Source organism: Nerophis lumbriciformis, linkage group LG27 (assembly GCF_033978685.3).
Source record: "Nerophis lumbriciformis linkage group LG27, RoL_Nlum_v2.1, whole genome shotgun sequence".
Taxonomy (NCBI): Eukaryota; Metazoa; Chordata; class Actinopteri; order Syngnathiformes; family Syngnathidae; genus Nerophis; species Nerophis lumbriciformis.
This window is the reverse complement of record NC_084574.2, coordinates 23,797,806-23,810,896: the sequence shown is the minus strand read 5'-3', so window position 1 is coordinate 23,810,896 and position 13,091 is coordinate 23,797,806. Positions and strand designations below refer to the sequence as shown.

The 13,091-nt window shown below is 40.0% G+C and overlaps 2 protein-coding genes across 4 annotated transcripts in view; both read right to left on the bottom strand.

Moving 5' to 3' along the window:
- LOC133624618 (kynurenine formamidase) overlaps positions 1 to 4,147 on the bottom strand; it is a 54,797-nt gene extending 50,650 nt beyond the window's left edge. Inside the window, exon 1 of one of the 3 annotated variants that reach the window (XM_061988336.2) lies at positions 3,973 to 4,147. In XM_061988336.2, the coding sequence (XP_061844320.1) occupies positions 3,973 to 4,041 (69 nt within the window). In that variant the 5' untranslated portion in view covers positions 4,042 to 4,147. Of the gene's footprint in view, positions 1 to 526; positions 618 to 3,972 lie in introns of those variants that run through there. The other 2 variants (XM_072916388.1, XM_072916390.1) reach the window with 2 other exon arrangements.
- A 4,777-nt stretch (positions 4,148 to 8,924) lies between these two features.
- The window catches only part of syngr2b (synaptogyrin 2b), a 39,186-nt gene continuing 35,019 nt past the window's right edge, over positions 8,925 to 13,091 (bottom strand). Inside the window, exon 4 of the mRNA XM_061988339.1 lies at positions 8,925 to 9,650. Coding sequence (XP_061844323.1) covers positions 9,402 to 9,650 — 249 coding nt within the window. The 3' untranslated portion in view covers positions 8,925 to 9,401. The remainder of the gene's footprint in view (positions 9,651 to 13,091) is intronic.

Genomic DNA, 13,091 nt, shown 5'->3' with positions numbered 1-13,091 from the left:
ACCGTATATGTTTTATATTCCGTAACCGGAAGTAACGATTTAAAGACAGGACCGAGAACTGGCAAAATCCCTTTACGCATCCACTTTGTGTGATGTGTGTAAATATTTATGTAGATGTCAGTCTTTGTGCCATGTCTAAAAGCATTCCAATTTAGCGCTCCAAATATATTTTAGCCAGAGTCACAGGCACACGGGTACCTTAGTACTTATGCTCGCTTTTACTTTGAAATTAAAGCTTCCGGTGTCATAATATAAAAACGAATCTATCTTTGATCGGTTAATTCCGTTTGTTTACAAGTTATATGACTTTTTGGTAAATTAAATATAAAAGGGAAATCAAAGTATTTTTAGATATAGTTTTTTGCCTCCGAACGTTTTGTTTTTCAATTTAATGTGTGTATTTTAATATTGTGACCCGCCCTCTTACTGGTTCAAACCCTCAAAGAGGTATTATCTATGCAACCACACAGAGAAAAAGGACGACTCCAATCGCAACAGTGGTGTGTGGAGTGACGGTTTCACTTACCTGTTTAACTACAGCACTGCGCCCATTGCATCCATCTATTTTCTACCGCTTGTCGCGTTGCTTGTATTTATTTTCGTTCGTAAACAGCGCTCTTGTTTAGTGCGCATGCGCCCCGAACCCTGGCGCAAGCGAGTTTAGAAACTCCAGGGCAGAGCAGGGATGACCACGCCCCGCCCTCCCCAGAGCTCATTTGATTGGTCGATGCAAAGTATCTCGCTTGTGCCTTGAGTACGCCACCTTCGGTGCCGGAAGAAAACACAACTCTACTTTTATTAATAGATTACCTGCATAACTTGCAAAATGGCCGAAATCTGTAGTTTTTCTCACAAATCTCTACGATGAAAGAAATAAAGAAATCTTAGTGAATGTCTAATGCAGAGCTGGGAAAATATTTTGACTCGGGGGCCACATTGAGAGAAAAATCATGTCTGGGGGGGGCCAATGTGTATGTGTGTATAAATCAGTGTTTTTCAACCACTGTGCCGCGGCACACTAGTGTGCCGTGAGATACAGTCTGGTGTGCCGTGGGAGATTATTTAATTTCACCTATTTGGGGTAAAAATATTTTTTCCAAACCAGTAATTATAGTCTGCAAATGATGTGTCGTTGTTGAGTGTCAGTGCTGTCTACTCGACAGAGTAACCGTGTAATACTCTTTCATATCAGTAGGTGGCAGCCGGTAGCTAATTCTTTGTAGATGTCGGAAACAGCGGGAGACAGTGTGCAGGTAAAAAAGTATCTAATGCTTAAACCAAAAATAAACAAAAGGTGAGTGCCCCTAAGAAAAGGCATTGAAGCTTGGGGAAGGCTATGCAGAACGAAACTAAAACTGAACTGGCTACAAAGTAAATAAAAAGAGAATGCTGGACGACAGCAAAGACTTACTGTGGAACTAAGACGGCGCCCACAAAGTACATCCGAACATGACTTGACAATCAACAATGTCCCCACAAAGAAGGATAAAAAACAACTGAAATATTCTTGATTGCTAAAACAAAGTAGATGCGGGAAATATCGCTCAAAGGAAGACATGAAACTGCTACAGGAAAATACCAGAAAAAGCCACCAAAATAGGAGCGCAAGACAAGAACTAAAACTACACACACAGGAAAACAGCAAAAAAAACTCCAAATAAGTCAGGGAGTGACGTGACAGGTGGTGACAGTACACCTACTTTGAGACAAGAGCTATATTGATGCATGCTTGGTTATGGTTTAAAGTCATACCCAACAATTGAGACGACTCTTTACTTTCAACTGAGTTTCGTTTTTTAATGATTTCTGCTGGTGGTGTGCATCTGCATTTTTTCAATGCCAAAAATGTGCCTTGGCTCAAAAAACGTTGAAAAACACTGGTATAAATACACATTTAGCTGTAAACATCTGCTGTACAGTATGTGTGTTTGGGTCCCGTTTCAAGAACACTAATAACAAAAGTCACAATGTCCGATAGAATTCTAAAAAAAGTTATGATAAACCACCTAAAAAAATAATTTTAAATTTTTTTACCTCAATTGGACACCCAAAATGTACATGAAAATAAAGAAAGTGGGATTTACAATAATAACTAGGAACAATAAAACACTCAATATTAACAACAGCACTCAGCATCAAGGGTTGGAATTGGGGTTGGATCACCAAATATGACTCTCGAGCGCGGCCACCACTGCTGCTCACTGCTCTCCACACCTCCCAGGGGGTGGGTCAAATGCAGAGAGTAATTTCACCACACCTAGTGTGTGTGTGTGTGTGTGTGTGTGTGTGTGTGTGTGTGTGTGTGTGTGTGTGTGTGTGTGTGTGTGTGTGTGTGTGAGAGAGAGACTATCAGTGGTTCTTTAACTTAACGGCGTGGCGCAGTGGAAGAGTGGCCGTGCGTGACCCGAGGGTCCCCGGTTCAATCCCCACCTAGTACCAACCTCGTCATGTCCGTTGTGTCCTGAGCAAGACACTTCACCCTTGCTCCTGATGGGTGCTGGTTAGCGCCTTGCATGGCAGCTCCCTCCATCAGTGTGTGAATGTGTGTGTGAATGGGTAAATGTGGAAGTAGTGTCAAAGCGCTTTGAGTACCTTGAAGGTAGAAAAGCGCTATACAAGTACAACCCATTTATCATTTATTTATCATTTAACATATGAACATCGCTCCTCTTTTACTTCTCAGACCAGCTCCTCCATAGACATTAGTGATGGATCCGGCCACACCGATGAATCGGCGCATGCGTCGAGCTCATAGAGCAAAACCATGTGTCGGTGCGCGTACCGCTTTTAGAAAGTCACGTACCGATCAGGAGCTGTTTCGGTCACGTGACCGATACGTGAACTGTGTCGCACTGACGCCTCCTCTGTGCCCTGTGAGCGGGTCTTTTCTACAGCCGGAGAAATAACTAAGAACAGAAATCGTCTAAAATTTAATACGGTGGAAAAACTGTTTTTTTTAATAAAAATGTGTAAAAAAATAAAATAAAAAATTCCCAGTCCACAAGCATCCTCATTCACAACACGTTCTCTGAGATTTCCATGTTATGATACATGTTCACATTATTTACTGACTGTATCTAAAAAAGATAAAAATATGTTTTTATGTAAATGAATATATGAAATAATCCTAAATGAAATACAATGACTTGGTTTATTGTATATACTAGGTCATAAAATCAGTGTCAGTTGAGTCGGTCCATAGGTTGCCTGTAGGGATTTTTAATGTCCAGCAGATGTCAGTATTTAGTGACACAGTATCAATACAGTTTTGCAATGTGTCGAAACGCTTCATGACGCCTCATCAACCCATCACTAATAGACATCTTTTACAATCAAGCAAAACGCAACAAAAATGTAACAAGCAGCCAAATATGAATGCAAAAGGTAATAAACACCTACAATATGATATATTATCACTTTTATGCATGAATTTGTTGTCAAAATTTGCTTCCGCATCTATTACTGACACATGCGTTTGGGGTTGGCTGCTCTGAAAACAAACCCCGCCCACTCTATGTTCATCGTCTGAGCTGCTGTGACGTAGATTACCGTAATAACTCGTAAAACACTCTAAAGCGCAATTCCAACCATTTAAATACTCTCTGTAGTTCAAGACTTACGGTCATTTAAAAACAGCACTGCACATCATAATGGCGGCGACCATTTTAATATTAAAGGTCTTATAGTAGAACGTCCGGCGGGCCGCATTTTGCCCAGGTCTGATCTAACGTTAAATTGCTTATATTGTTTAAAGCACCGTCTATAGCAACACATATCAACTGCCTGTCAAACAAACTTAAATCATCATGGTTCCTAATAGTTTCTGAAGGAAAACAACACAGCTTCTGAAGAAGAACGCGCCTTTTCACAACAAAGGGCCACGTAACGATAGCATAGACTAGAGCATGCAGTTTAATCACAATTTAATCGTATTTAACAGTATTAATATCATAGAAGACAAGTCTACCCTACCTCTAAAAGTGGACGTTCGGCGTCGCTGCTTCCTGGCTGCTGGCAGTGTGTACAATTTGTATTTGGCATGATGACGACTGGCGAGTGAAATGTTGTCAACTTTTCATCACATCTCTACCTTAATAAAATTCAGCAGGTGTCATAATGAACAAGACAGCGATTCATTTTCCCTCAGCGACCGGTGGGGGCCAAAGTGGCGCACGAGCACTACATGAGAAATCAGCGAGAGCAGCCAGAAGAAGAAGAAGGAGACTTTACAGCGACCAATCAAATGAGGTCCCAGGAGCACGGGGGCGTGGTCATCCCTGGGTTTCTAAACTCGGCAATATTTACTAAGTTTAACAGCCAATTGCGACAAATATTGAGCTTTATTTGTTGAATGTGTTGTATTAAACCACTATTTGTAACACAAGTCATTGTTCTGTTTTTTAGTTTAAAAAGTGTAAATCTTGAGTTGCTGACAGTTTGGAAGTTTAAAATTACTGTATAATTTCTCTTGACAAGTCAACTTCTATCTTGGCAGTTTCTGTCAATTGTAATAATACATAGAGTACATTATAATTGTCTGAAATGTCTACTTGTTCCTACGAATGAGGTGTTGATGGAGGGTTTAGCACAGGCCAAGGCAATTATTTTGACTCGGGGGGCCAAATTTAGAGAAAAAAATGTGTCTGGGGACTGGTATATCTGATACAAAACGTCACAATAATGTCTGAGTGCTAAAAAAACGCTATGACTGACCACCAGAAAAAAACGGAATGGAATTTTATGTTTTTTTTCCCTGAATGAGACACCCAGAATGTACATGAAAATAAAGAATGTGGGATTTACAATATTAACTATGACCGATAAAACACTGAATATTGACAACATATGAATGTCACACCCCCTCTCCATCGACATATTTTACAATCAAGCGAAATGCAACAAAAATGCAACAAACACAGCGAAATATGAACGCGACGGGTAAAAAAAAAACCCCACCTACAATCTGATATATCACTAAGCTTTAGAACTTTGTTGTAAAAATCTCCTTCCGCATCTGTCTCTGACAGCCGCATTTCAGGCTGGCCGCTCTGGAAACACTCTGTGGAAACGCTCCCCACCCACACTGCTTGGTGCCTCGTCTGAGCTGCTGTGACATATATTACCATAGTAACTAATTAGATTACCATAATAACTGGTATATCATGCAAAAGCGCAAATTCCAACCATTGAAATACTTTGCATAGTTCAAGACTTGCGGTAATCTGAAAACATCACTGCACATCATAAAGGCAGCGACAGTTCCCATCTTAAAGATCTAAAAAAGATTATTTGGGAATGTCCGGCGGGCCAGATTGAAAAGCTCAACACGCATGCGGCCCCCGGGCCTTAATTTGCCCAGGTCTGGTTTAGGACCTCCAATAATTAAAAGAAAATAAATCAACTTTGTTCAAGATCTGTGCTTTAGATCAGGCTACAAAGTAATCCGGATTCTTTCAAATAAAACGGAATGGAACTTTACGTTTTTTTCCTGAATGAGACACCCAGAGGCAGCACGGTGATACAGGGGTTAGTGCATGTGCCTCACAATACAAAGGTCCTGAATAGTCCTGGGTTCATACCTGGGCTCGGGATCTTTCTGTGTGGAGTTTTCATATTCTCCCCGTGACTGCGTGGGTTCCCTCCGGGTACTCCGGCTTCCTCCCACCTCCAAAAACATGCACCTGGGGATAGGTTGATTGGCAACACTAAATTGGCCCTAGTGTGTGAATGTGAGTGTGAATGTTGTCTGTCTGTCTGTTTTCGCCCTGTGATGAGGTGGCGACTTGTCCAGGGTGTACCCCGCCTTCCGCCCGAAGCAGCTGAGATAGGCTCCAGCACCCCCGCGACCCCAAAAGGGACAAGTGGTACAAAATGGATGGATGGAGACACCCAGAATGTACATGAAAATAAAGAATGTGGGATTTACAATATTATCTATGAACGATAAAACACTGAATATTGACAACATATGACCGTCACACCCCCTCGCGATTGACATATTTTACAATCAAGCGAAACACAATAAAAATATAACAAACAGCGAAGTATGAACGCTAAGGGGAAACAACCCCCTCTTACAATTTGATATATCACTAAGTTTAAGAACTTTGTTGTAAAAATCTACTTCCGCGTCTGTTCCTGACACCCGCATTTCAGGCTGGCCTCTCTGGAAACACTCTGTGGAAACATCACTGCACATCATAATGGCAGCTACAGTTTCCATCTTAAAGATCTAAAAACAATTTGGGAATGTCCGGTGGGCCAGATTGAAAAGATCAACATGCATGCGGCCCCCGGGCTGGTTTAGCATCTCCAATAAAAATCAACCTTGTTGAATATATATGCTTTAGATCAGGTGACAAACTAATCTGGATTCTTTAAAACCACATTTTCAACAGGAACAGATCAAATTAAACCTAGAATTTAGTCAGGGTTTGCCTAAAAAAAAATAAAAAAATCAGAAAGTAATTTGAGTATTTTGCCCATCAAATAAAGCAAAACACTAGCACTGTTGAGAGGTCATGAATAAACTAGCAGTTGAATGGCAAGATACAAGCAGTCAGGTGATTAAAACAGTTTAATATAGTGGAACCTGTTTAAGTTGACATTCCTCGAATTGGCTGACTGTCAACATAAGCGATTGTAGCGATAACTCAAGTAACTCCTTTCCTTGTGATTTTAGTCAGGGAGAAAGGAAGCCAGGTGGTGATGAATGATTTTTCAAACTATTGCAGTTTGTTGACATGGTATTCTTCTATTTGTGCAAAATGTATTAGTGCATTGTTTTGCAGAAAGGTGACTGAAAGAAGGGCTGAAGTTTTTTGGCGTTATGATGAAGCTTTGAAAGTATGTGGAGCTTCCTTTCCTTCCTTTGTTTTCATTGATTTAAACTTGAGCACAAATCTACTCATGTCAACATAAACTGACAGCTTTTTCATCAAGAAACCGCTTTAGAGGTTATATTTTATGTCGATTTAGGATGGCACTTTTAGGTAATAAGAACATGGCGGACCCGGACTAAAACCGATTCCACTGTCACATGATTTTGTGGGCTTTATGAAGTAATTCTTGATTTTGGGGGGTCAGGAATGATGTAATAAAATGTTGCAGTCCAAGAGCAACTCTTTAAAGGTCACTTAAAATATCAATAAAAAAAAGTCACTTTATCCTCATAGAATGTTTTATATTTACAAAACCCAAAACCAGTGAAATTGGCACGTTGTGTAAATGGTAAATAAAAACAGAATGCAATGATTTGCAAATCCTTTTCAACTTATATTCAATTGAAAACACTGCAAAGACAAGATATTTAACATTCAAACTGAGAAACTTTGTTATTTGTTGCAAATATTAGCTCATTTGGAATTTGATGCCTGCAACATTATTTCAAAAAAGCTGGCAGGAGTGGCAAAAAAGACTGAGAAAGTTGAGGAATGCTCATCAAACCCTTATTTGGAACATCCCACAGGTGAACAGGCTAATTGGGAACAGGTGGGTGCCATGATTGGGTATAAAAGCAGCTTCCATGAAATGCTCAGTCATTCACAAACAAGGATGGGGTGAGGGTCACCACTTTGTGAACAAATGCATGAGCAAATTGTTTAAGAACAACATTTCTCAACCAGCTATTTCAAGGAATTTAGGGATTTCACCATCCGTAATATCATCAAAAGGTTTAGAGAATCTGGAGTAATCAAAAACAGACATCAGTGTGTAAAGGATATCACCACATGGGCTCAGGAAAACTTCAGAAAATCACCGTCAGTAACTACAGTTTGTCACTACATCTGTAAGTGCAAGTTAAAACTCTACTATGCAAAGCGAAAGCCATTTATCAACAACACCCAGAAACGCTGCCGGATTCACTGGGCCCGAGCTCATCTAAGATGGACTGACGCAAAGTGGAAAAGTGTTCTGTGGTCTGACAAGTCCACATTTGAAATTGTTTTTGGAAACTGTGGACGTCATGTCCTCCGGACCAAAGAGAAAAATAACCATCCGGACTGTTAAACGCGCAAAGTTCAAAAGCCAGTATCTGTGATGGTATGGGGGTGTATTAGTGCCCAAGGCATGGGTAACTTACACATCTGTGAAGGCACCATTAATGCTGAAAGGTACATACAGGTTTTGGAGCAACATATGTTGCCATCCAAGCAACGTTATCATGGACGCCCCTGCTTATTTCAGCAAGACAATGCCAAGCCACATTCTGCACGTGTTACAACAGCGTGGCTTCATAATAAAAGAGTGCAGGTACTAGACTGGCCTGCCTGTAGTCCAGACCTGTCTCCCATTGAAAATGTGTGGCGCATTATGAAGCCTAAAATACCACAACAGAGACCCCGGACTGTTGAACAACTTAAGCTGTACATCAAGCAAGAATGGGAAATAATTCCACCTGAAATGCTTCAAAAATTGGTCTCCTCAGTTCCCAAACGTTTACTGAGTGTTGTTAAAAGGAAAGGCCATGTAACACAGTGGTAAAAATGCCCCTATGCCAACTTTTTTGCAACGTGTTGCTGCTATTAAATTCTAAGTTAATGATTATTTGCAAAAAAGTTTCTCAGTGCCAACATTAAATATCTTGTCTTTGCAGTCTATTCAATTGAATAGAAGTTGAAAAGGATTTGCAAATCATTGTATTCTGTTTTAATCACGAATTACACAACGTGCCTACTTCACCGGTTTTGTGTTTTGTAGTCATGACAACTTTAGCACAAGAAGTCTCCCAGGACTGAGGTGAAACTTATGGTTGCTCTTTCAGCATATGTTTCTATTAATTAGTTACTGTTCAATTGCTTCAGCATTATGTGTTTTCTGCTAATCACCTCTATCTAAATGTAAGCCACACGTTTGAAAGGCATCTGTACAAGCGGGTCTTTTTAGACACTCATAAAAAGTACCAAAAAAAACTATCTCAAAGATTGTTGGGAGCCACAACTATTTTTTACTCAACCACGAATGACTTCGAGTGTTGTAAAGATAAATTATTCAATTCATGGAAAAGAAGATGTTATCCACATAAATGGTGGCACAGGTGATGATTAAAAAGGCAACATTTCACAAAGAAAGGTGTACGAATGCAAGTGAACAGTATCATCAACTGTTCTTGGCAGTGTCACAACAACCCTGCACGTACATTCCTTTTGCCTGCTTGAGGTAAGTGTTGTCGTAGCACTCAGGTCAGATTAGGCACTCGGTCTGATCAAGTCAAGATCTGACGGCAGTCCAGAGAGCTTGACGCCTTGGACGCAATCTGCAAGTGTCCCTCATCTCTCAACTTGTCAGGTTTTAGCAATATGAGAAAAGCTGTATCAATATGACACGGTGGCGGACGAGTGCCACGCAACCGCGATCTACCAACAAACCAGCCGGAAGCTCTGTAAGGCGTCCGCTTTGCGTCAGTAAGTGGGCGGCTGATAGCCTTGTGGCTGCAGGTTTGTGGTGAAGGGAAGCTGTTGATCCGTGTCGGGTATGCTGGGGTAGGCCGCATAAGTGGTGGGGGTGTACGGCGTGGGGTTATAGGAGGTGGGGGCGTACGTCGGCGGGTAGGGAGTGTGTTGATCCGCAGGTTGCTCGCTGTACGTTGGGATGGTGACGTCACTTGCGCCTCGACGGAAGCGACCCAAGGCGAAGTAGGTGAGGATTGCCTGCACGAGCAAACAAAAAGTCAGGAAAGCAGTAATGACCAAGCAATAATTATTCCTCAAGCTGTGTTAACCTGAACATTTCAACCTTCCATTGCCTCTATTCTTGGACAAGGACCTAGACCAGGGCTCAGCACTCTTCGGCCTCCTTGCTGAGAGATTTTTTTTTAATACTGGAGTCGAGGAAATGTGCATATCTTTTTTTGATAACAGATCTAAAATTTCCAATTGTCTGTAAGGACGTGAATGTAAATATAAACGGAATACAATGATTTGCAAATCCTTTTCAACCCTTATTCACTTGAATGCACTACAAAGACAAGATATTTGATGTTCAAACTCAAACTTTTTTTTTTTTTGCAAATAATAATTAACTTAGAATTTAATGGCTGCAACACGTGCCAAAGTAGTTGGGAAAGGGCATGTTCACCACTGTGTTACATGGCCTTTCCTTTTAACAACACTCAGTAAACCTTTGGGAACTGAGGAGACACATTTTTTAAGCTTCTCAGGTGGAATTCTTTCCCATTCTTGCTTGATGTACAGCTTAAGTTGTTCAACAGTCCGGGGGTCTCCGTTGTGGTATTTTAGGCTCCATAATGCGCCACACATTTTCAATGGGAGACAGGCTGGACTACAGGCAGGCCAGTCTAGTACCCGCACTCTTTTACTGTGAAGCCACGTTGATGTAACACGTGGCTTGGCATTGTCTTTCTGTAATAAGCAGGGGCGTCCATGGTAGCGTTGCTTGGATGGCAACATATGTTGCTCCAAAACCTGTATGTACCTTTCAGCATTAATGGCGCCTTCACAGATGTGTAAGTTACCCATGTCTTGGGCACTAATACACCCCCATACCATCACAGATGCTGGCTTTTCAACTTTGCGCCAATAACAATCCGGATGGTTCTTTTCCTCTTTGGTCCGGAGGACACGACGTCCACAGTTTCCAAAAACAATTTGAAATGTGGACTCGTCAGACCACAGAACACTTTTACACTTTGTATCAGTCCATCTTAGATGAGCTCAGGCCCAGCGAAGCCGACGCCGTTTCTGAGTGTTGTTGATAAACGGTTTTCGCCTTGCATAGGAGAGTTTTAACTTGCACTTACAGAAGTAACGACCAACTGTAGTTACTAACAGTGGGTTTCTGAAGTGTTCCTGAGCCCATGTGGTGATATCCTTTACACACTGATGTCTCTTGTTGATGCAGTACAGCCTGAGGGATCGAAGGTTACGGGCTTAGCTGCTTACATGCAGTGATTTCTCCTGATTCTCTGAACCCTTTGATGATATTACGGACCGTAGATGGTGAAATCCCTAAATTCCTTGCAATAGCTGGTTGAGAAAGGTTTTTCTTAAACTGTTCAACAATTTGCTCACGCATTTGTTGACAAAGTGGTGACCCTCGCCCCATCCTTGTTTGTGAATGACTGAGCATTTCATGGAATTTACTTGTATACCCAATCATGGCACCCACCTGTTCCCAATTTGCCTGTTCACCTGTGGGATGTTCCAAATAAGTGTTTGATGAGCATTCCTCAACTTTATCAGTATTTATTGCCACCTTTCCCAACTTCTTTGTCACGTGTTGCTGGCCTTAAATTCTAAAGTTAATGATTACTTGCAAAAAAAAATGTTTATCAGTTTGAACATCAAATATGTTGTCTTTGTAGCATATTCAACTGAATATGGGTTGAAAATGATTTGCAAATCATTGTATTCCGTTTATATTTACACAATTTCCCAACTCATATGGAAACGGGGTTTGTACTTGGTATAGAGCAAAGGTGTCAAACTCAAGGCCCGGGGGCCAGATCTGGCCCGCAAACACCTGGAAATGATATGTGTCAATAAAGTACTTAATATTTTCTCACTAAATGTAATGGATTTTTTTCATTTTGACGGAAAAAATATACAGTACAGGCCAAATCTTCATTGCAATGAGTTTTCTTTATTTTCATGACTATTTACATTGTAGATTGTCATTGAAGACATCAAAATTATGACACCTGTGAAGTGAAAACCCTTTCAGGTGACTACCTCTTGAAGCTTGTTAAGAGAATGCAAACTGTGTGCGAAAAAGTAATCAGAGCAGCAGAGGGTGGCTATTTTGAAGAAACTAGAATATAAAACATGTTTTCAGTTATTTTAACGTTTTTTGTGAAGTATATACCTCCACATGTGTTCATTCATAGTTTTGATGTCTTCAGTGACAATCTACAATGTAAATAGTCATGAAAATAAAGAAAACCCATTGAATGAGAAGGTGTGTCCAAACTTTTTGCCTGTACTGTATGTACGCTTCAAATTCCATACTGATTAATAAATCCAATATTGGAGAACTGTGGGTGGGATTAAATAAGTTATCTTCTTCCCACTCTCTTTCAGGCAAAACTAGACAATCATGCATTGCATACTGTACATTACCTTTTGCACTATATTAATTTATATTATTATGTGTTGTCAACTTTGTACTTTTTTTAATGTCATTGCCTGAAATAAATAAATAAATGAAAAAGTGCAACAAATATAACAGTATACTATCATACTTTCCAAACATGTTTTTGTATAAATAAAAATACTTAACTTTAGAGCAAATGAACCATCAAATTAATACAAATGACAATACATTTTATGTTGTTCTTTCCAGCATATTACTGTAAATTGAAAAAAAACTACTACTGTTTTTTGTGTTAAAATTCTGTTGACTGAGCTGCCAGTTTTTGACTGTGGAATCTACAATTCTTGTTTTTAACGGTGTATTACTGGAAATGGAAAGACGGTACATTTGTTTTTACGGTAGAAAACCTGGCAGCTAAGTTACTAGAATAAAAAAAGAAACTTGTACTGTTTTTCCATTAACAATATAATGTGCGACCCCAAAAGGGACAAGCGGTAGAAAATGGATGGATGTTGTAAAAACCAATGTCAATTTAATAGTAAAATTCTGGCAATTAAGCCGCCAACTTTGTCCGTAAAAAAACAAAACAGTGGTACTGATTTTATATTTACCGTAAAATGTAAGAAAAAAAAAATTTTTTTTACAGTAACATTTTGTAAATGTAAAGTTTTTACTGTAAAATCGACAGTCAACTTAAAAAAAAAATCTATATATAATTAATAATGAAATCCAGAGGCAAATTCATTCTCTGATGGCAACCATAACTGCGATGTGGCCCTCAATGAAAACCAGTTTGACATCCCTGGAATAGAGTCACATAAACTCTAACGGTGACACATTTCGATACCTTTGTTACATGTGATGTGACGTCCGGTTGCAGACAAGACACAGGCTCAAACACTTGGCGAGGAAACAAACACTTAAACAGCACTCAAAGCGGACTCAGTCGGACTGTCTTTATGTAATGTTGCAATATTTTATGCCAACAAAGCAAGTATTCCTGATAGAAAACAGTAAGGCTCCTCTTTTCTAAATGCACT